The sequence below is a fragment of the Ptychodera flava genome, chromosome 13 (assembly GCF_041260155.1).
Source record: "Ptychodera flava strain L36383 chromosome 13, AS_Pfla_20210202, whole genome shotgun sequence".
Lineage (NCBI taxonomy): Eukaryota > Metazoa > Hemichordata > Enteropneusta > Ptychoderidae > Ptychodera > Ptychodera flava.
The window spans coordinates 18,850,363-18,876,090 of record NC_091940.1 but is presented as its reverse complement, the minus strand read 5'-3'; the positions used below and the strand labels follow the sequence as shown (position 1 = coordinate 18,876,090).

At 39.5% G+C, this 25,728-nt stretch overlaps 1 protein-coding gene and 2 long non-coding RNA genes across 3 annotated transcripts; all 3 read left to right on the top strand.

Moving 5' to 3' along the window:
- Positions 1-3,291: 3,291 nt before the first annotated feature.
- Positions 3,292-5,872, top strand: LOC139147709 (uncharacterized). The gene is made up of 2 exons (XR_011555784.1): positions 3,292-3,743; positions 4,946-5,872. It is a non-coding gene; the product is annotated as an uncharacterized lncRNA (long non-coding RNA).
- Positions 5,873-10,111: 4,239 nt separating this feature from the next.
- On the top strand, positions 10,112-11,837 carry LOC139147708 (uncharacterized). Its single transcript, XR_011555783.1, has 2 exons — positions 10,112-10,328; positions 10,800-11,837. It is a non-coding gene; the product is annotated as an uncharacterized lncRNA (long non-coding RNA).
- Positions 11,838-18,519: 6,682 nt separating this feature from the next.
- LOC139147707 ((Lyso)-N-acylphosphatidylethanolamine lipase-like) lies at positions 18,520-23,922 on the top strand. The gene is made up of 6 exons (XM_070718874.1): positions 18,520-18,671; positions 19,285-19,361; positions 19,560-20,090; positions 21,818-21,929; positions 22,475-22,667; positions 23,054-23,922. Exons 1-6 carry the CDS (start codon positions 18,625-18,627, stop codon positions 23,141-23,143), a joined length of 1,050 nt encoding a protein of 349 aa, XP_070574975.1. The 5' UTR covers positions 18,520-18,624; the 3' UTR covers positions 23,144-23,922.
- The last annotated feature ends 1,806 nt before the right edge of the window (positions 23,923-25,728 follow it).

Sequence of the window (25,728 nt, the reverse complement as noted above, 5' to 3'; positions counted from 1 at the left end):
CGGAAGGAAAGGTAGGTGCGGTTCAGGCATTGTTCTGATCGTATGAGTCAACGCGCGTTTGCCGTTCGCTTGGAATTAGGGCTCCATCACGGGTGCAGTTCTGTTTTGAAAGTTTTTGAAGTTGAACTTCGAATTCTCGACAATTTTAAGACATATTCCATGTGAAATATGATTGAGTGAGCACACCTGTGCCTCGGGACGAGTCGTTCTACCTGTCATACACAAAACTCATTAGCCCATAACGGCGGCGCTCACAATGTATTGTGAGTGCTGTTGCCTACACTATAGGGTAGGCCAAGATGTCGTCCTTTTAAATTTTGCGTTTAGGAGACAACCATCATGGTCTTTGTGACGACAAGACATGACACAACGCCAGGTTATATACGTATCAATCAATTGCGTGGCCACATACCTCTAATGGGAATTGCCATAATTTAGCTTTTTTATCAGCCGCTGAAGAATGCTGTATGGCATTGTATGCGGCGGGTGGAGTGAAGCTTGTCTGCCAACACATCGAAATGGGTGAATGTGGTGATGTGGCATATGACTGCGTCACGTACACCATATTCAGAAAAGATTGGACGGTCTTTGGCAGTGGGAAGTCTCTCATTGTCCTTAAAAAAGTCGACGGCAATTTTTACACGCACTTGGACTGTTTCAACAGCAGCCAGAAAGAATGAGATGTCGACACTATTTGTGTGATAGACTGACCGAAGAATCCGAAACTAAGCTGAACTTATGGTTGCGATCTCACACCAACGGTTGCTGAAGAAAGGACTGGGAAATTATTTCGAGCGGCACAGACAATTATGCTGAGTGGTACGAAGAAAAGCTCAAACTGCCTAGTCATACTCACATTTCTCTCTCTCTCTCTCTCTCTCTCTCTCTCTCTCTCTCTCTCTCTCTCTCTCTCTCTCTCTCTCTCTCTCATATTTTGGATTTGTCATTCTTTACGTCTCTTCAAAGAGTGAAGAAAAATTAATAAATGTATGATTATGAATACTGTACTTCTATCATTATTGTATACGTACAAAAGTACCCTATTACACTCGAATCCTGAATGACAATTAGTGTTCATGCCAAATTTACGCAGTTGTAATACAGACCCTCTTATTAATAAATTTATGATTACAAATATCCTTGATAAAAAATCAAAATTTCTGTTCTTATTGTATACTTGCAAAAGTACCCTCCTGCACAAAAATTCCTGAATGACGATCAGTATTTATGCCAAATTCACCACGCAGTTTTAGCACAGACCCTGAGAGCTGTAGTCAATACAGTTACAGCTGTAGCATTGCACTGTAACTTTATGCTCGGTCACAATATAGTACTGCCTCGGCAGTCTCTCTGAACGGTAAATAATGGGCCCCCTTCTTATTATTTACTGTTGAGAGAGACTGCCTCGGCTGCCTCCGTATGGACCCAGTTACCTGTGAGGCCCTAAAGACACAAATTCGTGTTCTGTTGATCTTTTTATGACATCAAGAATACATAGAATATTAGCATGAAAGTCACTCAATGTACAAAATGATGAATAACCTCAAAAGTATCAAAAATTATCCCTTTGCTGTATTCAAACATACCTTTGAATATGACCTGAATACAGATTTGAAGATATCCAATTTCTGTTTGATGTTCTATGAAAAATAAAACATTGCCATAATATAAGTTACAGCTGTTATCCTTAGTTATACGAAAGCCACCGCCAATAATATAGTATTGAATGCAAGTTCATAGCATTCTTTGTCATGAAACGAAAATTTTGAACATCAAAAGTATTCAAAATGCTTGAGACAAAATATTCTATTCAAACTGAAATTCCCTTGCAATGTTTATACGTATATGACATTGTTGATGACGACACCCATGTTATTCAACACATTCTGATAATAATAGGAATAGACCTGCGGTATGCATACTGGAATACATCATACTGCATGAGAAGACTCATATCGTAATATGACAATATTATGACAAATGCATATATGTCTGAATATGAAGGATTTAACGCGGCGGTGCGAGATCTCATCACAAATTTTATGAAACAATGTATATTCTGCCGTATCAATAAAGCGACTTTGACTCTTTAGTCGATTTAATTCTTCCGACCACTGTCATTTCCAATCTATTTTTGTAAGACTTTGTGTTTATGGCTTTTGACTTTTAGCTGTGAAAAAGTACTACGAGCTTTGCTGTTAAAGAACGAGTCTGTACAATTTGTATTCTGTTCCAAAGAGTTTGTCACTACAAATGGTAGGACAAAAAGCATTCCATGAGGCCAATTGTGGTTAGTTATGCCTTTGCCATGACCCCCGAAATCTCCGTGGCACGAGTTTTCCAGGATCCCTCCCGATCCCTCACTGTATCCCTCATTAAGTGTGGTTAGTTATGCCTTTGCCATGACCCCCGAAATCTCCGTGGCACGAGTTTTCCAGAATCCCTCCGATCCCTAACAGTATCCCTCATTAAGTGTGGTTAGTTATGCCTTTGACATGACCCCCGAAATCTCCGTGGCACGAGTTTTCCAGAATCCTCCCGATCCCTAACAGTATCCCTCATTAAGTGTGGTTAGTTATGCCTTTGCCATGACCCCCGAAATCTCCGTGGCACGAGTTTTCCAGGATCCCTCCCGATCCCTCACTGTATCCCTCATTAAGTCACTGATTAAGCCCCCTATTTAAAACCATAGTCCTAAGGCCAACAGGAACCGACGAGACTAGCCGCGCTGCTTTGTCGTCCTGACCTAAAATGACCTCCTTTTAGAATAGATGGACTCTATTCAAACAACAAGTACTGTGCCCCGCTTTATATGCATCTAGGTCTCTCCAAAAATAGACTGGACTTCACTTGACTACACTGACCGTAAAAGCCTAGGGACAGATAATGGAATCTTGAGAGGAGTGGTCATTATTGAAAGGTATCGGCGGAGTGACAGTCTGATTTTTTCGTTCATGATGGTTGCTTAGAACTATGTGTTACACGACTGGAAACAATGAACATGTTAAATTCTCGGATAATCGCATGTATATGCATTCACTGCCCACTCCGAAAAATATCAACTCCGACTTTGAAGACAGCATCAATGTATGCCCATATTCTGACCTTAAATCTCTGGAACTAACGATACATCACAGGGTTACCAGTGATAGATAGACAAGCACTCTGTATGTAAAATGTGGAATTCGTCCAATAAAATCCACTGTTTGGGTCTAGAAAGAAAACTATATGCGGAATCATGGCTCGAACAGTTTGTTTTGTTGAATGATGAAGAAAATATCCATGTACATATACAGCCATGTTCCTCAACAGGGCTTCTAAGTTCACCCCCGATAGTTGACGGTTCGTCCCTAATTAAGGCATAGACCCTCGAGGGTCTATGGTTAAGGCCAAACGATTTGACGTTCAGACAACCGTGGTAAAACCTTTACAACACTCTGGACTTCGCCTCGCCATGTCTGACCTAGCTGCAGTACAGTAGCTCGAGGTTTTGCCTGGGTATTTGGGTCGGACGGCAAAACCAGATCGATCTGGTTTTGCCGTCCGACCCAAATACCCAGGCAAAACCTCGAGCTACTGTACTGCAGCTATGTCTGACCCTGCTTTAAATGAAGCTATCAAGCGTCTTAACGAGAAGTTTATGGAGTATTTCGCAGCATGTGACATGAAGTCTCTCTCCGAGCTCTATACGGAAGATTGCAAAATGCTGACACCGGGCATGGACCTGCAAACCGGACGGAAAGGTGAGTGCCGTCCTGGCATTACTGTATTTTAACGAGGTCACACGCATGTATCATTCTTTTCGAAACAGGGCTAACATTCCTTTGCAGTTATGTGTGAACTTAAAAGTGCTTTAATACCTTGACAGGTGAAACTATCCAATGAAAATCCTTAATGACGGAGAATATATCTCTCCATTCCCTTTAGTACACTGGCCCGACAAATGTACATACTTATTACTTGCAAGCATAGTTTATAATCAGATGTATTTGGGTTGTTTCACCTTTACTTAGTCGGCATTCTGGTGTTCCCAATCTGCTGATCAGCTGTTGTTATGGTGATGGTGGCATCAAAAAGTACTGCACATAGCATAGGTGGGGAACTTAACCAATATTCGTACAATTGACTTAAAACAAGAAGCTCCCCTATCAAAGCCTGTTGTGAAGAAGTCACGCTACTGATCGGGCGTGCCGTGTTTGGTCCTTGAATCCCATAATTTTGTCATGTTTCAGGCATTCATTGACACCGAATCTTGTCTTGAATGTTTATCAACTAAACGTGAGTCGAAAATACTGATTGAAACTGAAAAAAAATGTATGTATGTTTTGTCAGAGAACGCAAATGTTTCCAAAGCGTGCGATCACTTGACCCCTATTTGTAAATGTCACGAAATGATTATTCGAATGTATCATACAGTCCATGCGTGGGAAGCTCTGGCTCCTTGTTTATTTGCTTGTTTGTTTATCCGTGTTTGTTTATTTGTTACGTATGATTATTTCCATATACAATAAAGAACGAATAAAGAGTTGTATTTGTGTTCATATTTGTCAATAAATAATGGTGTTTGTTTGTTCATTGTTTTTTTTTGTTGATTGTTTAGAAATACAGTAAATAAATGATACTTTAAAAAGTTTCTAATACAATCTCACATATAAAATAAAGCATACCCTGTCTTTGCCATGAGGAGTAAGCCCTCACGTATGTCCACCACTCTCTCTAAATACTCACCCTTTCTAATAACTCACAACTGACAACCACCACTTCTATAAAAGTTTTAATATTATTATTAAATTATTAGATGCGTGGAGCCACGTCCCCGAATTTTATTCCTTCTAGTTTATGATGATCTCAGTATTACTGACAACCCATAATATCATTTCATGCCTCATCTATCGGTCTTCTTGCCGCACATTTCCAATCAGCATCGTCTTTTTCAATCTTTCAGCCCCTGAAGAATGCTGTAAGTCTATTTATGATGCGGGTGGAGTGAAGCTTGTCATAAAATCCACAGAAATGGCTGGCTGCGGTGATTTAGCATATGACTGCGGAACGTACACGCTGTTCAGAGAAGATGGAACGGTCTTTGACCAGGGGAATACTCTCGTGGTCTTCAAAAAGGTCAACGGCGAATATTACTTTCACGTTGACTGTTTCAACAGCAGCAAGAAATAACCCAACGCCCTGATATTCAGAATTCACCGTAATTGACACATAGAGATCGATATTGACACGGTGATTACTCTGAGGCTAACTATAACTGAATAATCCGAAACCAGTCGTAATTTAAATTTGTCTATAGCTGATCAATACTGGACATTTATATCATTACTGACAGATGACAGAAGTACTTCACTCAGTTGTACTCAACTACCTCATCACCAAGAACACTCAGTTGTACTCACCTACAAGGCCTCATCACCAAGAGAACCTCATATAATGATATATAATATAATTATAATTAGCTTCAAATCATAGTAGCCATTACACTAGGGCACGTTTTGTGATGTTGAAAGAATCTCCATTGAATCATATCATCAATCTCGAATACCATTCAGTTTTTGTCAACTTACCTGCGTCGCCTTGGCTGGGTGCAGTTATGTTTTTTGTTTTGCAACGAACCGATTTTCACCGACTTTTGCAATCTTGTAGCTTCTAGCCTACTAGGTCACTCTACCAAAACATCACTAATTTTTTCCGCGATCAACGCCATTTTTTATTGTAGTTGGACATGATAGTTTATGAAGTCAAAGAATTTCGATTTTTCCTGGTCGTCGAATTCATGTAAAAGAAGAGTAGAATACTGCAACATTTTTGTTTCCTAGAAAGTATAATATGTGTGTTCATCGCATCTCTAATAAAATTTAACAACGAATGTACGACTACAATATTATTTTCTTTTCGGTTTATTGCAGTCCGGTTTGACTTTCTTCCAATATAGCCCTAAAATTTCTTCAATGCTGCTTTCCAAAGTACCTCTCACAGCATGCGGAATATGATAGTGTAGATCGGTAATTAGACCTTGTAAAGAGTCCTTTCACCGGCCGCAAACCTGCTGCATTCAGTGTCTGCAAAACTAGGCCTGAGTTAAACGTTTAAAGGGACATGTTGCAAGTTTTTCAGTATTCTGCTTCTGTATATCAACTACCTTGTCTGACGACCCTAATCCATTTGTTATGCTGAAATTTCGAGTATTCTTTTTGTCAACACAGCTTGTATGTGTGTAGTGATCATTGTTTATTGTTGACAAATGAATTCTAGTCCGGACTTGAATACGATTTTCAATAATAACAATGTGGATTATACTCATATAAGTTGTATTGATATGTTAAATACTTGGCATTAAATTACAGTTTAGGGATTCAATGCAGAAAGTGTAGGGAAAGCACAAAACAAAAGTTCTGAAAAAATAGCCAAAAGATAGAGCTTACGGAGCTTTACAGTAGTACGTTACTTCCGCACGGGAGTGCAGCATCGTGGCTGACTCCACATCAGTATGGTGCTATCATCTGCATAGTTACAAAATGGTATGCGATTTTCAACTTCCACCCTAACGTTCATCCTGAAGGAGAGTTTGAGAGAAAATGACGTAAGCCTGCTGCACGCTGTGTCCCCTTCAGGACGAGTCCCTTGAGGGCGTACTACTACGTTATCAGTGCCGGGTTCTCTCCTATTCTGGCCCTCAAGACGATTATGAAGGGTTCAAGTCGCAAATCAACGGCTCTATGGAGAATTTTAATATGAAAAATATGATTTTTATGTGATTTTAATTCTATTGAGCGATTAAATCTGTAACTGTAAACCACGGGTTTTCAGATGCGCGGCTGACACCTCCCCCCGTGACGTCATGACACAGCATACGGGATATTAGAGCTAGGAACAAAGTTTCACGTTTTTGTAACATGGTATCAACCTTTGCAGACATTAGTGACGCTGAAACGATACAGTATCTTCATGGTATTGCATCATTGCCAAAGGACCAGCGTTCTGTTCTGATGACAATCGCTACAACATGTTTTACCTTTTGGTGTAAAAACTTCATTGTGAGTTCGTCTCATGACAGAGCTCGTACATCTGCAATAAAATCGCCTGTTAGACAGTAATTGCGTACGGAAGCGTAAAGAGTTACCGTGCTAACCCTAAGGCTATGTTCTACAACAAAAAAGTCACGAAGGGGCCCTCTACTCGCTATCAAAATACTTTAATTCCACGTTGTTCACCTATGTGTTATCCACTATTACTAGCTAGGAAACTCACAGAAAGACATCTTAAGTAACGGAATGTGGTGAGGCTGCATTCACAAACCCCTCTGGAGGTGGAAGGGGGAATCAAAAAATTTCTCATATTTTTTCAAATGTCCCTCAACAAACTCACAATGCGTTCAAATTCACCCTTCCGCCTGACTTGCTAGAATCCCCCTCCTCAAAGGGATGGGACAGACATTACAGGTGGGTCACAACTTTTTTGCGTAAGGGTCATGATATTTCAAGCATATCTTTTGGAGAGGTTACTATTTTTTGCGCAACTATCAGAAAGCAAAATGTAGCCGATATAGTGCTTCGTCGAAAAAATATGAAATCATGATACACGGGAGTCTATTTGGCAAACTATTAACATTTCCCCCTAAAAACAAGTTATATCTGTACATTTAAATAGTTTGATAGTTCGTGTACATGTAATTTGCTTGAAGTGGCAGGCAAAAAGTGCCTGTGTGTACAAAAACATGATTTTTGGATTTTATCGATTATGTTAATTCACTATAAATGGAAGTCTATAAAAACGATGAACAAGCTGTTTCCGATATAAAACTAGCATATCTGTGCATTTATAGGTGTTCGTTAATTGATACAAATGTATTTGATAAGAATAGAATGTTATAAATGCATGTGTGTTAAAGAAATTTATTTTTGAAAACGCCGTTATGTCTTTTTACCTTTCTGTGGTATCAAGAAAACTCTGAATACTTGTATAAAGTGAAAAGTCACTAAGAGTTCACCGTCGCCGTTGCTGAATGCAAGCAGGCGATTTTGTTTTTGACCTCTAGACGCAATTGTTTAAATTGTGATGAAATCTACAATAATCATTTTGTATTTTTGGGGCAATTTTGCCATTTATGGTCAAAAAAATTATTTCTCAAAAAAAAACTCGCCTGATAGCTTTTACATTTGGTATACAGGCTCCTACAGATGAACTAAATATGATATATTGAACTTATGACACCTTTAAGATCTTCAAAATTGCTGATCAGACAGCTTCGATATTTGGTATGCAAGTAGGTCCATAGGGGTGAACTATTTAAGATTTGTTCAAATTTTGGGAAATTTGCCATTTTTGGTCAAAATTTTTGTTTCCACATGTTTCTCAGAAGTTCTTGTCTGATACCCTTGACATTTATTAATAGGGCCTAATTCAAAAAGTTTTTTCATCTAGCATATTCACAGCTTCTCTGAAATGCTTCTCCAATTGGCTTCAAATTTTTTATGCACTACTTCAACCATGCAAACCACAAAAAAATATCTATTAACGCGTGGCGGCGTTAATAACGTAAAAGTCAAAACCAGCACGTAAAAGTCAGATATCCGGTCCGAAAATGGACCCACAGCTTATTTCAATAAAGAATCATTCTGTAACTACAAATGTAAGACTTAAAGCATTCCATATACGCATGAGGCCAAATGTGGTTTATTGTTGTTGTTTTTTGAAATGGCCCTCGAAATTTCCGTGGTATGGCTTTCCCATTATTCCTAACTGTGTTACTCTCACCTCAACCATAGTTTTGTTGCCGACAACAAACGTTCTGAAGAAGGGCACCGAAGAACCGACGCTGGTTTGTCGTCCTGAACTAAAATGACCTTCTTTTTGAATAGACGTACCCTTTTCAAACGACAAGTAAACACGCCATTTACTTCACTTTATATTCAACTGGGTCTCTACAAAAAGAGACTCGACAATCCTTTGACTACTGAATCACTGACCGGTGAAGGTCGAGGGATCGACAATGGCATCTTGAGAGGGGTGGTCAAAATTGAAAAATATCGGCGGAGTATCATGCTGGTGTTTACAGGACTGAAAACAAGGACAGTGTTGAATTCGGAAGAAAACCGCAAGTTCATGCGAGCACTGCCCACCCCGAAAAATGTCAACTCCGACTTTGGAGGCAACACTAATGTATGCCCACATTCTGACCCTTCCCTAGATCCCTGGAACATCCTCAGGGTTACCAGTGATTGACAGTCAAGCACAGTGATAGATAGCTGCAATAATTGTAGCCTTGATTGGCCGTGGGGCTTGGGCTTCTGTCGTGCGGCTTGTGCCTTGGTTGGGGCAAGGCACGAGCCGCACGACAGAAGCCCAAGCCTCACGGCCAACCAAGGCTACAATTATTGTAGCTAAGTGATAGATAGCTGCAGTACAGTAGCTCGAGGTTTTGCCTGGGTATTTAGGTCGGACGGTAATTGCCCGACCCAAATACCCAGGCAAAACCTCGAGCTACTGTACTGCAGCTAAGTGATAGACAGAATTCGTCGCATATTAGAAAGTCCATCGTTTGGGTCTAGATAGAAACCTGTATGCTAAATCGTGGCTTGACTAGTTTGTTGTTTTTTCATTTGAAGAAAATGAAAATCTAGCCTAATTATCCATCTTGTTGAACACTTCTGACTTACAGTCATCCGTACAGATCATCTGATTCTGTTTTATTTGTTGTAATCTCCGTTTCCTCAGATCGTTGTCTGTTCCCGTCTGTTCGGTGTCGGTCAGTCTCTATTTCTCTGTCTGTCTGTCTGTCTGTCTGTCTGTCTTTCTGTCTTTGTCTCTATTTTTGTCCCTCTGCCTCTGTCTCTCTGTCTATCTGTGTGGATATTTATGGGTTTTTACCACTATTGTTGTAGAGAGAGGTGTCTCCAGCACTGAGTCTATTATTTTACAGTTTTAAGAAACTATGAATGTTGACCCAGCGTGATTTTTAACGGTCACTCTGCAAGTAAGTTCTAAATTTAGAACGGCGCCAGTTATTGCAAAATATGGTTTGATTTGTTTCTGATGTTGCTTAGTATTAGCCATGTTCCTCAACAGGTCTTCTCAGTCCCCCTGGGATAGTTCAGGGTTCGTCCCTAATCGAGGTCAAACACCGTTCAGACAACCGTGCTAACAGTTGTACACTGGACTTCGCCTCGCCATGTCTGACCCTGCTCTGAGTGAAGTTACCAAGCGTCTTAACGCTAAGTTTATGGAATACTTCGCAGCATGTGACATGAAGTCTCTCTCTGAGCTCTATACGGAAGATTGTAAAATGCTATCACCGGGCATGGACGTGCAAATCGGACGGAAAGGTAAGTACGGTCCCGCTGTATCTTGACGAGATAACACGCATTTATCATTGTTTTCGAATCAGGACTCACTGTGCCGGTGCAAGCGAAATTCCTGTGCAGCTATGTACGAATTTCAAAGTACTTTAATTTCTTGACACTCAATTGAAGCATTATCCGTGAAAATCCTGAATGACGGAGAATCTCTGCGCCATTACTACGTAGCAAGGTTGGTGTAAAATCAGATGTATTTGAGTTGTTTTATCTTTACTTTGTCGGTAGTCTGGTGTTCTCAATCTGGTGATCAGCATGCTGTCGTGGTAATGATGGCATCAAAAAGCACAACACAGCACACAGAATACCTGTACAGTTGACTTTAATCACAATGGTTGAATATGGTCTCAGTAATACCCATAATGATACCATTTCATGCCATATCTATACAATCGTCTTGCCGCATACCTCCAATCAGAATTCTCTTTTTCAATCTATCAGCCGCTGAAGAATGTTGTAAGTCCATTTATGAGGCGGGTGGAGTGAAGCTTGTCTTCCAATCCACAGAAATGGCTGGCTGTGGTGATTTCGCATATGACTGCGGTACGTACACCCTGTTCAGAGAAGATGGAACGGTCTTTGACCAGGGGAATACTCTCGTGGTCTTCAAAAAGGTCAACGGCGAATATTACTATCACGTCGACTGTTTCAACAGCAGCAAGAAATAGCCTAACACCCTGATATCCAGAATTCATCGGAACTGGCACAGTGACATTGACACCGTTGGAGACGGTGATTGTGATATTACCCATGGCTAACTATACCATGCATGTCGATGTTGCTGATTGCGAGAGACTTCCGACAAAAATACAACTCATACGCTTCTTTTTGCGTCTCTGTTGATTCAGTGAGAGTAAACTTAATTCTTAATGTATATTTACCAACTTGTAGTAGAGAAAACTACGATGAATTTACTGATTACTTGGCAAAACTTCACTCGATTGTTACAGCGAGTGATTGCTACTGTAGTATGGTTATCGGTGATTGGAATTCAGATCACAATTCCTTATTTGGTTCGTCATTACAAATTTCTGTAATGACTATAATTACTGTATTTCCGACAAGCTCTTTTTGCCTGATAATTCCTTTACATATGTTAGTGATATGCATGGCTCCACGTCATGGTTAGATCATTGTATATCTACATATAGCAGTCACCAATGTATAAAGTCTATGGAAATATTGCGTGACATGATGTTATCAGATCATGTTCCTCTCAGTATTACATGCAATGTTGCTATCTTGCCTTCGTTTGACTTGAGTAGCTCAGACATTCCCTATTGTAAACCAGAGCTGAATTTAAACTGGTGTAGGGTCAGCAACAAACAACGTGACATTGTACACTGCTGTCTCAGACAGACTTCTTTCAGATATTGATATTACTACTGATTCATTATGCTGTAAAGATATTCACTGTAAAGACGAGAATCATGCGGAAATTATTTCTGATTTTTATGACAATATATCATTAATAGTTTACATTTTGCTGGCACTCAAATTAGCTCGGGTACCAAAAACAGTAAAAGATGTACAGTTGTTGGTTGGAATGACCATTTAAAAGAGATTTATGAAATTGCCCGTGACGCATTTAAATCATGGCGTGAGTTTGGTAAACTCAGGCATGGGCCACTGTATGACTTTAAACGTTGTACTCATGCTCGCTTTAAGTATGCGTTACGGGCGTGTCGAGCTAATGAAGAGCAAATGGAAGCAGATGCTATGGCCAAAAATCTTTTTGGTAGAAATCACAAAAAATTTTGTAAAAAGTGTTCGTCCAGGCCAAACAATGTGGGTGGCTGTACTGGCGAAGCTAATGTTGCTGATATGTGGCGTAACCATTACCATGGCGTTCACTACTCAGGTCATCTCATCACCAAGGGAACATCGACGACTGCATCACCCAAACAACCCCACCCCAACACCCCTCTCTCACTCTCTCTCTCTTGGTTTTTAATTGTACGTCTCGCTTTTGCAAATCATAGTAGCCATTACACCAAGGGCACGTATTGTGCTATTGAAAGAATCCGCGGGCCCACTGAATCATATCATCAATCTCGAATACTATTCAGTCTTTGTCAAGTTTACCGGCGTGCATATGGCCTTGTCAGACCGGGTACAGTTTTGTTTTGCCAAGAATCCATTTCACCAACTTTGTAATCTCGTATAATTGCTAGCTTCTGGCCTATTTACTTTAGGCCACTCAACCAAAACACCACTTCAATGTTTCCGACCAATTCAATTTTTTCAGTGTTGTTCGACGTGATAGTTTATGAAGTTAAGGAATTTCGATTTTTTTTAAGTCATTGAATTCATGCAAAAGAAGAAGAGGATACTGCAACATTTTTGCTTTTTAGTTTATGTATGCCATGGTTCATCGCATTTCTTAATAAAGTGTAGCAACAAATGTACGACTACAATATTTTCTTTTTTGGTTTATGCTACTCACTTGTATTGTATTCTGTTTGACTTCCTTCCGATCATGCCCTCAAAATTTCTTCAATACTGCTTTCCAAAGCATCTCTCACTGCATGAGGAATATGATGGTGTAGATCGGTAATTTAGACCTTATAAACCAGAGTCCTTTTACCGGCCTCAAACATACTGCAGTCAGTGTAAACTAGGTCTGAGTTAAACGTGTAATACGGTACTTTCGCACGGGAGCACAGGCGAACTGGACATTAGCAGTCTAAAATATGATATTATTTTCGTAATTATTAAAAATGAAAAATCATAATTATGAAACAATGATATCACTAAAACCAAATTAGTATTTCATCCGGGTTGAGCTTCCTTTCTGCGGAGCAGCACTCGATAAAAACGCTGTATATGTATGAGTTGTGTATGACATAGGCGGCCAGCCGGCCTGGGCGTCCCAGGGGGGGGGGGGCGTCCAATATACCCCTTAATATACTCCTAGTATATCGGACGTCCTGGCCGGAAAATGACGAAATGAATGAGAGAAAATGAAATGAGAGAAAATGACGTAAGCCTACTGCACTCAGTATCCCCGTCAGGACGAGTCGCTTGAGGGCGTACTACTACGTTATCAGTGCCCGGGTTCTCTCCTATTCTGGCCCTCAAGACGATTATGAAGGGTTCAAGTCGCAAATCAACGGCTCTATGGAGAATTTTAATATGAAAAATATGATTTTTATGTGATTTTAATTCTATTGAGCGATTATATCTGTAACTGTAAACCACGGGTTTTCAGATGCGCGGCTGACACCTTAAACTGTGACGTCATGATACAGCATACGGGATGGAGTTTTGGAACAAAGTTTCACGTTTTTGTAACATGGTATCAACCTTTGCAGACATTAGTTACGCTGAAACAAAACAGTATCTTCATGGTATTGCATCATTGCCAAAGGACCAGCGTTCTGTTCTGATGACAGTCGCTATAACATGTTTTACCTTTTATCTCATTAGTGTATAAATTTCATTGTGAGTTCATCTCATGACAGAGCTCGTACATCTGCAATAAAATCGCCTGTTAGACAGTAATTGCGTACGGAAGCGTTAAGAGATTACCGTGCTAGCTTCAATGCTATGTTCTAAAACAAAAAGTCACGAAGGGGGCCCTCTACTCGCTATCAAAACACTTTATTTCCACGTTATTTACCTATGTTTTACCCGATATTACTAAGCTAGGAAACTCACAGAAAGGCACCATTCCTTCATTTAAGTAACGGAATGTGGTAAGGCTGCATTCATAAACACCTCTGGAGGTGGGGGTAGGGGAGGAATAACAAAGAAATTCTCACATTTTTTTCAAATGCCCCCTAACAAACTCACAATGTGTTCAAATTAACCCTTCTGACTTGCTATAATTTTGGAATCCCTCTCCTCAAAGGGATGGGACAAACATTACAGGTGGGTCATGAAATTTCAAGCATACCTTTTGGAAAGGTTACTATTTTTTGCGCAACTATCAGAAGGCAAAATGTAGTCGATATAGCGCTTCGTCGAAAAATATGAAATCATGATACACGGGAGTCTATTGGGCAAACTGTTAACATTTCCCCCTAAAAACAAGTTATATATGTACATTTAAATAGTTTGATAATTCATGTAAATGTGGTTCAAGTTTGCTTGAAGTCGCAGGTGCTTGTGTGTGTACAAAAATGATTTTTTGGATTTTGTCGATAATGTTAATTCACTATACGTGGAAGTCTATGAAAAGGCTATGAACAATATATTTTCCGAATATAAAAATAGCAATATCTGTGCATTTATAGCTCTGAGGTTTCATTTTGTTAATTGATACAAATGTTTTTGATAAGAATAGGATGTTATAAATGCATATGTGTCAAAGAAATTTATTTTGGAAAACGGCGTCATGTCTTTAAAGGGATAAAGTTGCCTTTTTTACCTTTCTGTGGTATCAAGAAAACTCTGAATACTTGTATAAAGTGAAAAGCCACTCAGAGTAAAAACTGACAGCGGCACATCACTGCAAAAGTGTCAAAAATTACCGACGCCGTTGCTGAATGCAAGCAGGCGATTTTGTTTTTGACCTCAAGACAAAATTGAGTTTTCCTTCTTCTGACTTGCTTTTTTATGATATACAAACATTTCCCCGTAAGAGAAACTGTTATCCCTAGTAATATGAAAGGCACCGCTAATTAAGATTTCATTACAAAACAAACAAACATTAATCAGTGTATGATTTGCTATGCGTAGTACAGGTATAGTGACAATTACATGCCTGAATTTTTGAACTTGATTTATGGTACAGACCCTAAAATGTCTCACTGAATGTTTAATTTTGCATGGCTGCAAGCAGAGTTGACGTTGTGCACAGCTGATCAGCATTTCAACATGTATCAGAGAGTCAAACAACACAAACTACTTTCCATGATTGTGAACAATATTATAATTAACTTCATTGAGAAAAAAAGTAAAAAAGCGACTTCGTCCTTTTAAGGGGATTGCCTCAAAACCCTTAAAATTCTACGAAAGCAGAATATACAATTGTGTAACTTTTTTGTCTAGGATAACGTTCAAGTGATTGGATCTCGAGATTTGATGGCCCATCGATCTAGTCTGGTTCCCTGACCCATTTCCCCGGTAGAGGGCGTGGGGAAATAGAGGGACCGGGGAAAACGATGCTGAAGTTATTTTCGTATTCGTTTTCGTATTTGTTTTCGTATTCGTATTCGTATTCGTATTGGAGTCACTGACAAAATTTTTTACTTTTAGTCCAAATTTCGTACGTATTATATAAAAGTTCTGTTTTTACAGAACTTAAAGTGCTTTTTATATGACAATATATATCGATACTTCAATATTTGAGAATGTAAGTTGAAAAAGATCCAATCTTTTTAGGCCCTACATTGAAAGATATCGTTGCTATAATTAGAGGAGAGATTTTAAAAACAAACGGCCAGTACACAGGCACTCCTTAGCTGGGTAGTCTGTTGAATAGATCGATTTTCGGTTCGATCTATCGATCCCGTAGTCGATATGCGCGCCATTGTAACCAAAATACACACTAGGTTACAGTGGCGGGCATACTGACCACGGGATCGATAGATCGAGCCGAAAATCGATCTATTTAGCAGACTACCAAGCTATTAGCGCCTGTGGGCCAGTAGTAGTCTTTGGAGGAAAGATTTTTTAAACAAACATCATTTTCGTATTCGTATTCGTATTCGTTTTCGTATTAACTTTATCACAACAACCAACTTCAACATTCTGTTGACATCATTAGTATCGATAATGGAAATTTAGCTGACCCGCCCAATTTGACGAGTTGTAAACTTAAAAGGTAATTTTCTTGTTTTAAACTGATATCTCTGAGAAAGTGATCGTCATAACGACATGAATGCAGGGCTCAACGTTATCGCATGCCCCTAAGTCGATGACATGCTATATTTAGACTGCTGTCGCAAAGAAAATATCATCTCATATGATGTGGGAAAGCGTCATAAAAGAAAACGAGATGAATAAAATGGTATCATAGGCCTATGTCCCGATCGGTACATTGTTTCCCTAATAAAGATTAAATTGATGTGTGAGCTGTTGTCAGAGTCTTTATTTCAGTACGGCCCATCTCTTTTTCTTCCTTGCGTTTGCGTCAACTGTCATTGCCAGAACATGTTGATCGACTTGCGTTATGATAAGATACACCAGAATGCATGGAAATTAATTTGTATCGCGAAATATCGAGAAATACCTGTATTCTATGATAAATAGACTTCAGCTAGTCTAGTAGCTGTCGCAACTGGCTCGATCGGTTTCCGTCATTTGTTACTGTGCGATCCAGTTTCAGTGTTACGCAGTTTGCCCCGCTCTACAACTCCGTTCTGCAGGTCACTCCAAAAACTTTCAGCAGTACTAGTTTGGGGGACCAATTAAGCCGCTAGCCGTAGATAGCTACTTTTTTCAACAAAAACTCTGAATAGAAATGCAGCAACTATCAACTTTCGATAGATATTTTGTAGGCAAGAGAACAAAACTCAAACGCATATGCGCATTTAATCCTAGCTGTGATATCGCAGCGGTACTTGTGGCGTATATCGAACTCGCTCGGGTCATTGAGGTCATCGCCACAGTCCCATCCATGGTCTGTTCTCTACTACCTCCACGGTTCTACATAATTGCAGTCGCTACCCGGCAGATTTGCCATGATATTTCAACAAAGTTGCTTGCTATTTAGATCTAGCTGAAAACAAAAACCTTTATGAAACAGGATAATCCAGTCCAAGCTTGATGAAACCGATGCTTTGATCTGCTTTCCAAATGACGATTTCCGGAAATGGTCTAGCCGGTCACATGCCACTAACGCAAATATTCATTACGCACGTGAACGCATGAAACATGTTGCAGTTACTGGTTGCTTGTTTTCCCTTGTCAGCTATATTTTGATGACATTTTATGCTGGGATTATGATTGGTTCATTTGAAATGATGTGACAGCACTAAAACTGCTTCTGATACTTGATTGGATTGTAGTAAAATTTATCATTAAATTCATGGGATATTTTGACAGATCATTCAAGATAACATCAGCAGACACATTGGCAGCGCTGTGCAGAGGAGAGAACGCGCTCAAACCTTTGAGTAACTCCGCTCAACTGCTATGCTTATTCAATGCGTATTTGGGGTCGTGGCCTTTCAGGACAATGCTCCGTGAACACTGAGCGAATATATGTGTATTTGATCACGTATACGGTATGGATAAATGTCTTGAAAAAAATTCAGTCGCAATCTCATAAAATTTGGTCGCCTATGCGACTGAAAATGGTCGCTACTTTGAGCCCTGATTGAATGTAATACATGAATTATCGGTCGGTCCGGTTTTATGTATAATATTGCTCACATCTTTACTCTGAAAGATAAACTACCTATTGTCATTGATTTATGTTACTTTCTCCCCTGTAGCAGCACGTACAACTTAGTCGTAACTTGCAATTTTGTAATTTTGCCTTACCGCACTCCCTGAGTTTTGTAAAGTATTGTATTGTATTGTTATTATAATTTATTTCAGGTTTACGTAGAGCCATATCAAAATCAAGTAAAATACTTGAAATACAAATTGTAAATGGATATGATCATTCTAAGTGAGTCCAAAAGGATGACCGGATATAACAATTTTCACATTTTTTTATTCAGATGGTTGTCCTAGACAAGTCCCCCGTTCATCATAGCTTTCAACAGTCACCCGTTTTGCAGCGCCTCACAAAAATCTGCCCTCCCCGCAAAACAATGGTACAGTCCAGGGCAGCTCCTTTGCATCCGCTCTCACGAGTCCCATTACTTGGCACTGACCACCTGATTTCGGGGTGCATCCAGCTGCCCGGTCAAGAGACATTGGCTAGCGAAGATGCTGCCTTACCAGATCCCAACCGATTTTAAGTATTTTTTTCAAATAAATGAAGTGAACAAAATTCTTTAAAATCTACAAATGCAAATTTATGTAAATTTAACCAAATTTGGCAGATGAATTACGAAACAAATTATCACAATATTTAAACCTCAGTAAATATCGTATATTGCACGTTTCATACCTGAAACCTGGACTAAAAATAACAATTTCTGTCAGTGACTCCAATACGAATACGAATACGAATACGAAAACGAATACGAAAACGAATACGAAAATAACTTCAGCATCGTCCGGGGAAATGGGTCAGGGAACCAGACTACCCATCGATCGTGGCGCGGCGCTCTGGATCGAGACTCAGGGAAACCGGACTCCCTAGCCGCAGTATTCTTGAATAGACGATCATTTTCACTTACTTAAAGGGTTGAGGTTATTCAACATGGCGGATATGAAAACAGAAGCTCGCGCACAAGTTTCAACAAATAGGTAAACTTAGCCATATTTCTCTGGGATGTAATTTATCCTTCGTACTGTTAGGCACGATTTAATTTGACTGAATAGCGAACGTATTCGATACTCTTACGAAGGTCGAAACCATATCCAGTCCAACCTGATTGTTTTTGTAAGTCAGGCCACTGGACTCTGATCTGGAGTAGAGGGACCATCGGGGGCCAGCTGCTGAGTTGGTCAATGGTAGCACGAAATAGACTTCGCATCTCAATATTTAGCACGGTTTCACGTCTTATCGACTTTGGGGATCGTATGTTTTCAATATTTTGATTCATTGTTGCGATGATCGCGTGCAACTTTGCTGTGTCATCTTGCATGAGCGAACGATCGTAGGCAAACAGACCAATGTTTAATACGTCATTGCGATCGTGCCTACTACAGTACGAGTATGGCGAGAGTGTCCGGCTTTGGCTACGGGAGGCGGCGTAGCCAAAGCCGGACACTCTCACCATACTCGTAGGGCTAGCCTACTACAGTGCTCGATGTACATACATGTATAAGATACCAGGATATACGTTTACATGTAATAAGCTATATTGTTTATGTTTTTGTAATTGAAATGTATGGCTGTTGTTCATTATCATTTTAGCGAGCCGTTCTACAAATTTAAATGGATACCTTCTTCTGCAGAACTACTCGAAGCGGCCGAGAAACGAATATTACGGTGTAAGTATATCGAAATTTTAACTCTACGTGCAAATCCGTGTGGTGTTACCAGCTATGAATGATGTGTTCACAAAACACACACCTGCATACTGCGCCAAATGAATTTGTTACAAATATGATGGGTCGGCCAAAGCAAAGAATTGTTCATCCTCATGTTATTGAAGTCTATGAATATTGTCCTTTTCTCTATCATTTCAGATGTCAAGACAAGGTACGAGGGCAGATTTGTACCGTGTAACACAGGACAGAGCAGACTGTGGACGTTAATGTTCAACTCAAAGCATCCATCACGGATGCCGTTCGTCTTTGTGCACGGATTTGGTGCAGGCGTGGGACTCTGGGCACAAAACATTGATCCCCTCTGCCAGCAGAGGCCCTTCTGTGCATTTGACCTTCTAGGTTTTGGCAGAAGCTCAAGGACAAAGTTCTCCAAATCTGCAGTACTTGCCGAGCAGCAGTTTGTGGAGAGCATGGAACAATGGAGGAATCAACTGAAACTAGACAAGATGATACTTGTCGGTCACAGCTTTGGCGGTTATCTAGTCAGCAGTTATGCGATGAAATATCCTGATCATGTTCAACATCTTGTGTTGGTTGACCCCTGGGGATTTCCTGAGAAACCGGACAATTTTGAATCGCGGTTTCCGGTGTGGGTGAGAGCGATCGGCACGGTCATCATGACTGTCACTGGTACAATTCTGTCCGTGGTCAGGACAGCAGGACCATATGGTGAGTGATTCACTCCCTGGCGAGGTTTCTTCAGTCTGGCAAAGTACTTAAAAATCAGGTTACAGTGAAAGCCAGCTAAGAATTAATGATGAAATTTGTCTAAATGTTGTCTCACTTACAGGACGAGTATTTGCTGTGAAGTTGTAGCAAACAACCAACAGATGAATAGTGTTGTTTCACAGTGTAAGCTTCTGCAGTATTTATTTAGGTATTTAGCAGGAAACCAGTCAGGTAGGAACTGATTAGTGTATCTGTGGTTTTCTTGAGAAAAAAAGAAATTAAATGGTTTGAAAGCTTGACTATGACTCAGCTGCTATGTGACATTGGAAGGTATAGCAATGTTACACAATTGCCTTTATCCAAAGTTTACCAGACAATAGACTCTCTGGTATGTGTTTTATGATTGGTCAATATGCAGTCCTTTGATCAGTGGCAATACTGTGGCAAATTCAGGAACAAGTTCTCAAAGCAGTTACACAAGTGTGATAACATGTAGATAATTTCATCATTCATTCTCAGCCAGCTTTCACTGTGAGGTATAGAACATGAGGTATGGTACCTCTTCGAGCTCTGAAGGACTCAAAGCAAGATATGATTTACACTTTTGCTTCTGTGTGTCCACATCGTTCCCATAAATGTATTTGAAACCCTTGCACATGATGCATGGAGTTTTAACAGATCTAAGAAATCTAAGTTATCTTTCAGATTCATCTTCAATTAATTGTGGATCTCATCAGTATTTTCTTTGACAGTAAATGTTTTGTAAATGTTGTTTAACCTGTTCACCCCCAATTCCCTGTAAACAGGTCCAAAATCACCATTGATAACAATAGGTTTGGGCCAAACCATGGTGGTGAAAGGGTTAAATTTAAAGGGGCAGGTTATTTATCAGCTTTATCTAAAAGCACATTGACCACCTTGATAAAAATATCAATGGAAAACAAAGTGCTAACACCATGTAAATACTCAATATCAACAAGGACTAATGCCAGAACCAGGGATTTAGGACTGCCCCTTTACGCACCAGCAAATGGTTTTACTCCTATGAGGCTTCTTTCACGAGAACATTCCTGTCTGTTGTTCTTATTTTAGTTAAACATTTACAGTTACTTACAGTTGTTTTGAACTACATATTGAGAACACAAACCAAGTCTATGTAACATCAGCCAAACAATATTTCACTTAATGGTGGGTCAGAACCTGTATTGTTATGCAGATTGTTTAAAGTTTGATGAAATATGTAGACCAGTTTCTCAAAAATTCTGCTAAAATCACTGAAAAAAGTAAATATCAGGATCCCATATCTCTTAGCTGTGGGTCCATAGCTGTGGTGTTTTCAGAAGGGATTCCTGCCTTTTACAGGCTGGTTTTGACTTTTAATCGTATAAGTCAAAACCAGCCCGTAAAAGGCAGGAATCCAGTTTGAAAACACAACAGCTATGGACCCACAGCTATCTATGGTTGGCTCCTTTGTTTGTTTGTTCCAATGACACATCTCGTGGAGGAAGGTTATGATGGTTCTTAAATACTGACTCTTGTAAAGCTATGTTGGCTTAGATAGCGCTTTGTTACAGATGGTTTGACATTCATTCCGCTATCAGCATTGATTTGGCTATGTGTGTATCAATGGTAGGTACCACAACATGTGTACCCGCTTATTTGCAGTTTTGCATTGAATCCAATAACATCATTGAAGTAAACTGACGTAATTTTTGTTCCACCTTTAGGCCCTGATCTTATCAAGAAAGGACGGCCTGACCTTCAGGGAAAATTCTCAGAGCTGTTTGATGATGATACCATCACCAACTACATCTATCATTGCAATGCACAGGATCCAAGGTAAGATTGAAGATTGGGGGTCTGAAAATCTAGGTAAAATTTGGATTTTTAATGCACAGTTTATTCCAAAGACAAGGATGTATCAATCAAAGGTAAGCAAAAAAATCAGGACAAAGTCTTCACATAGTATGCAAACTTGTGAACCGAAAATGCTAATCATGTTGTGAAGAATTCATGACATTGTAATTTCCTACTTAATATGAGTTGAGATTTCCCAGTTTTCTGGCAAATTCCTGATTTGTATTTGAAATGACTTTCTCAGTGCAAGCTATTTATTTTTAACTCCTCTTAGTCGTGAAGGTTGTATTGAACTTCATGTTTTGTGAATCATTCAGGAATGGTTCAAATTCTTCATTTCAGAATATTTAGATTTGGTATATCAAGACTTGAGTTTTCTTGCTTTAATCTCAAAGTCTATCGCTTTGGGTCTCCTTCAGAATTTATATATCCTAACAAAAATTCATACATAAGAAGATCTAAATTTGTCAATTGTACACCCCAAAGACTTCCAGAGTTCCAATAGCAGTATGATAATTGCATTGCAGTGGTGAAAAAGCCTTCAAAACTTTGATGTCGTCATGGGGATTTGCTAAGCGTCCGATGATCCATCGCATTCACGAAGTTCGTCAGGACATACCTATAACCTTCATATACGGTGCCAAGACCTACTCCATTATTGATTCATCGATGGGCAGGAAAACTCAGGAAATAAGACAGGGTTCCTATGTGAAAGTACATGTAAGATCAATGGTACCTTTCAATGTTTTTCCAGACACATACACAAACACACACTCATGCAATTAAAGTCTCTTAGTTTATCATGTGTATGTATCTCTGTCATTTTCTGTAGTATGAACGGTTTTGCTTCAAAGTTTTTAGTGTTCATCTTGTGTGTACCCTGAGGAGGTGCTGAAGATCTGGGTGTTAAAATACTTGTATCCTTCAGAGGTGAAGTGGTAGCTGGACCTGGAATGTTGGAGTGAAAAAATAATTACGTCTTATGCCCATATATATGACAATTGTTCTTGGTGCCATTGGGAATGAAGAACTTGATACAATTTTCAAATACACGACATGGTAATTTCAATCCAAAGTTTATTCTCTTTTTTGTTCTTCATTTGCAGATGATAGAGAATGCTGGCCATCATGTGTATGCTGACCAACCCAAACAGTTCAATGACCTTCTGAAACAAACCTGTGAAGATATACCTTGATGGAAGGATAGTGTTTGAGTCTATCACTCTATCTGCCTTTTGTCACTCAAAGTAGCCAAAATTACCTTGTCTCCGACAGAAGTACTGGCAGATGGTGCATGCTGTGATAAAGACATATGATGTTGTGATCCGACCATGAAAGGTAGCTTTCTTCAGGGACTGATATTTACAACGTGCATGGACCATACAAAGCTTCCTGGACAGATTTCCACAACACCGCACCAAGTTACTGTGTCATCACAACACCAGAAACTTGTCTCTTTACATTTGAGAACAGCCAGAAATTCAAATCACATCATGAATATTGAAGCTGTACAGAGTGGTCGTAAAGAATATTGTTGTTTTTTCACAATTTTTCACATTCTCAGGGTATAGAAAAGGGCATCCTTGACTATAAAGACATACAGGGTTGTTCCATTGTGACAATTAAGTCCATGTGATTACGGCTCTACTGGATTCATTGCTCAGTAGGTTCATGGCTGCTTTTCTATGGTCAAGATGTCACTCTGTTTCAGTGAGTTTTATCCAGGTATTATTAACCGTACTCAAAAATGTCATGTCTATGCAGCAGGGTGTCTTATTCAATCCCTTCATATACTGTATTTCAACTGAAATAGCTGAAGCATATCTTATAGGCATTTTATACCAACTTTGACACGCACAATTTGACAGTTTGCATTGACCATGGATGTGTACTTGATGCCCCTTGCAACAGTGTTATCACAATAAAACTGAGCCACTATTGTGGCAAGATATTGCTGGTGATGTATTGATAATGTGCAGTTGGCTTTCCACTTCACCATTCCTTACTTATTTGGCACTTCAAGAGTCACGAAAGTTGAACTGAGAAAAATTCAAGCATGTTGTTTAGGTAACAGAACTTTTGAGCTCAACTTCAAATACAACTGAACCTGGCTTTTGCACACATTTTTAAGACTGCAGGACTCCAAACTAAAATCCTGCAGCAAATAGGACGGAAAAAGATATAAGATTACTATAAATGGTGGAGACTTTCTTGCATGGCAAATGTCCAATTAATTATTGCTGGGTTTTTTATAGTCATAACAAAATCGCCAAAGATTACTTTCTGCCTGACATCAGTGCTGCATGTTGATGAAGCGTCATTTCAGCAGAGGATGGACTATGGTGTGAATGAATGAACTTGGCATGTTTAAGTTTTGACAATGTGTGACAGTCTCTCAGATGAAGCTGACTGTGACACTAACAACTATTAGAGTACAACCTACTGTAGCTCAGGTCCAATATGTGTAGATGTATGTTAACCCCCAGACTCGAACTATAGCCCTTCCCACTTGCTTCATCTCTTACTCCCACATCACCGATAGCCCTACACACAACGGGGCTTGCAATAGCATAGTTCAACCTGTCATATTTTGCATTCCCTGAAAACACGTAGGTGCCTGATGGATCAGTGTCCTTCAAGACAAAATAAATCTCAACCAAAAAGTACATTTCAATAATGAAATTTAGAAGAACACTACAACATAACCTCTGATGAAAGCAATAGGCTATATGATCAAATACCTCATTTGCAGTTAAAAGTCTGTGCATATGTATCGGTATCCACTTGTGTGCATCATGACCTAGCAACAATGCCCATTGCAATCAAAACCATACATTCATAGTAGAGAACACACCCACAGGTTATTTGCAGAGTAGATGAGTGTCATATTTATACTGGGCCACTGGGCTGACTGTTTTGCCAAAAAAGTCTCAATAATAAGTGTTTCAAATAAATGTCTTGAAAATAAGCTACATCCACAGGGAAAACGACTGAACTAGACACATTCGTTGACTCTTTGAAAGTCTAAAATTCTAAAGTCAAAGGCTTTCTGTGTAAGATTTGTTCACAGCTGCTGGGAAATTCCCTAACTTCATGGCACATTTACAGAGTAGCCTTGTTGCCCTAGGACTTTGCTGGAAGAATTCACTTGGTAGCAGGTGGGTTGGCTACCCTTGAGTGAACTCAAAAAATTTGTACACTTCAATAGACTCCATTGAAGCAGTCAGCCGGTGTTCAATAATAAATGTATTATTACACATGCTCTGTCGTACAGTGAGTCGAGGGTTTGCTGGACATCGATCCCAACTAACTTGTCCATGCAGTACCAGTCAGAGCTGTTCCTGTTGATTCACATAGCCTCATCCCCTCCCCAACATCCCAAGTCCTTCATGGACTGATGCTGAAACACACAATTTTACATAGAATTAGATGAATGTTCTCAGAGGTATTGCTCATCCCTGACAAATATGCAAGGAAAACACATTAACCCTTTGAGTGCCAAAGTCAATTTTTGTCACCCTTAAAAATATACCTAAGTCAATTTTTGTCACATTTTTGCTAAAATTTTGATAAAAAACTGGCCAGTAAAATGTTGAGTTCATTTGGTCCAAAATTATTAGCTAAAATTACAAAAAAGTTCATAAAAATTGGTAAAATGTTCTACTAAAATTTTGGTGGGAAAAATACAGCACTCAAAGGGTTAACATGTTCTGTAAACTTTAAAGTGAAAAATAATTGTTTCACTTTACACCACTGTAAACATTTTGTGCAGATACATCTC

Excerpts from the sequence above, each read along its gene's own strand:
- LOC139147707 (XM_070718874.1), top strand. The coding sequence starts at position 18,625 with ATGGCGGATATGAAAACAGAAGCTCGCGCACAAGTTTCAACAAATAG. Across the intron at positions 18,672-19,284 it reads GCACAAGTTTCAACAAATAG|CGAGCCGTTCTACAAATTTA; the intron begins GTAAACTTAGCC and ends TTATCATTTTAG. Across the intron at positions 21,930-22,474 it reads TGCAATGCACAGGATCCAAG|TGGTGAAAAAGCCTTCAAAA; the intron begins GTAAGATTGAAG and ends ATTGCATTGCAG.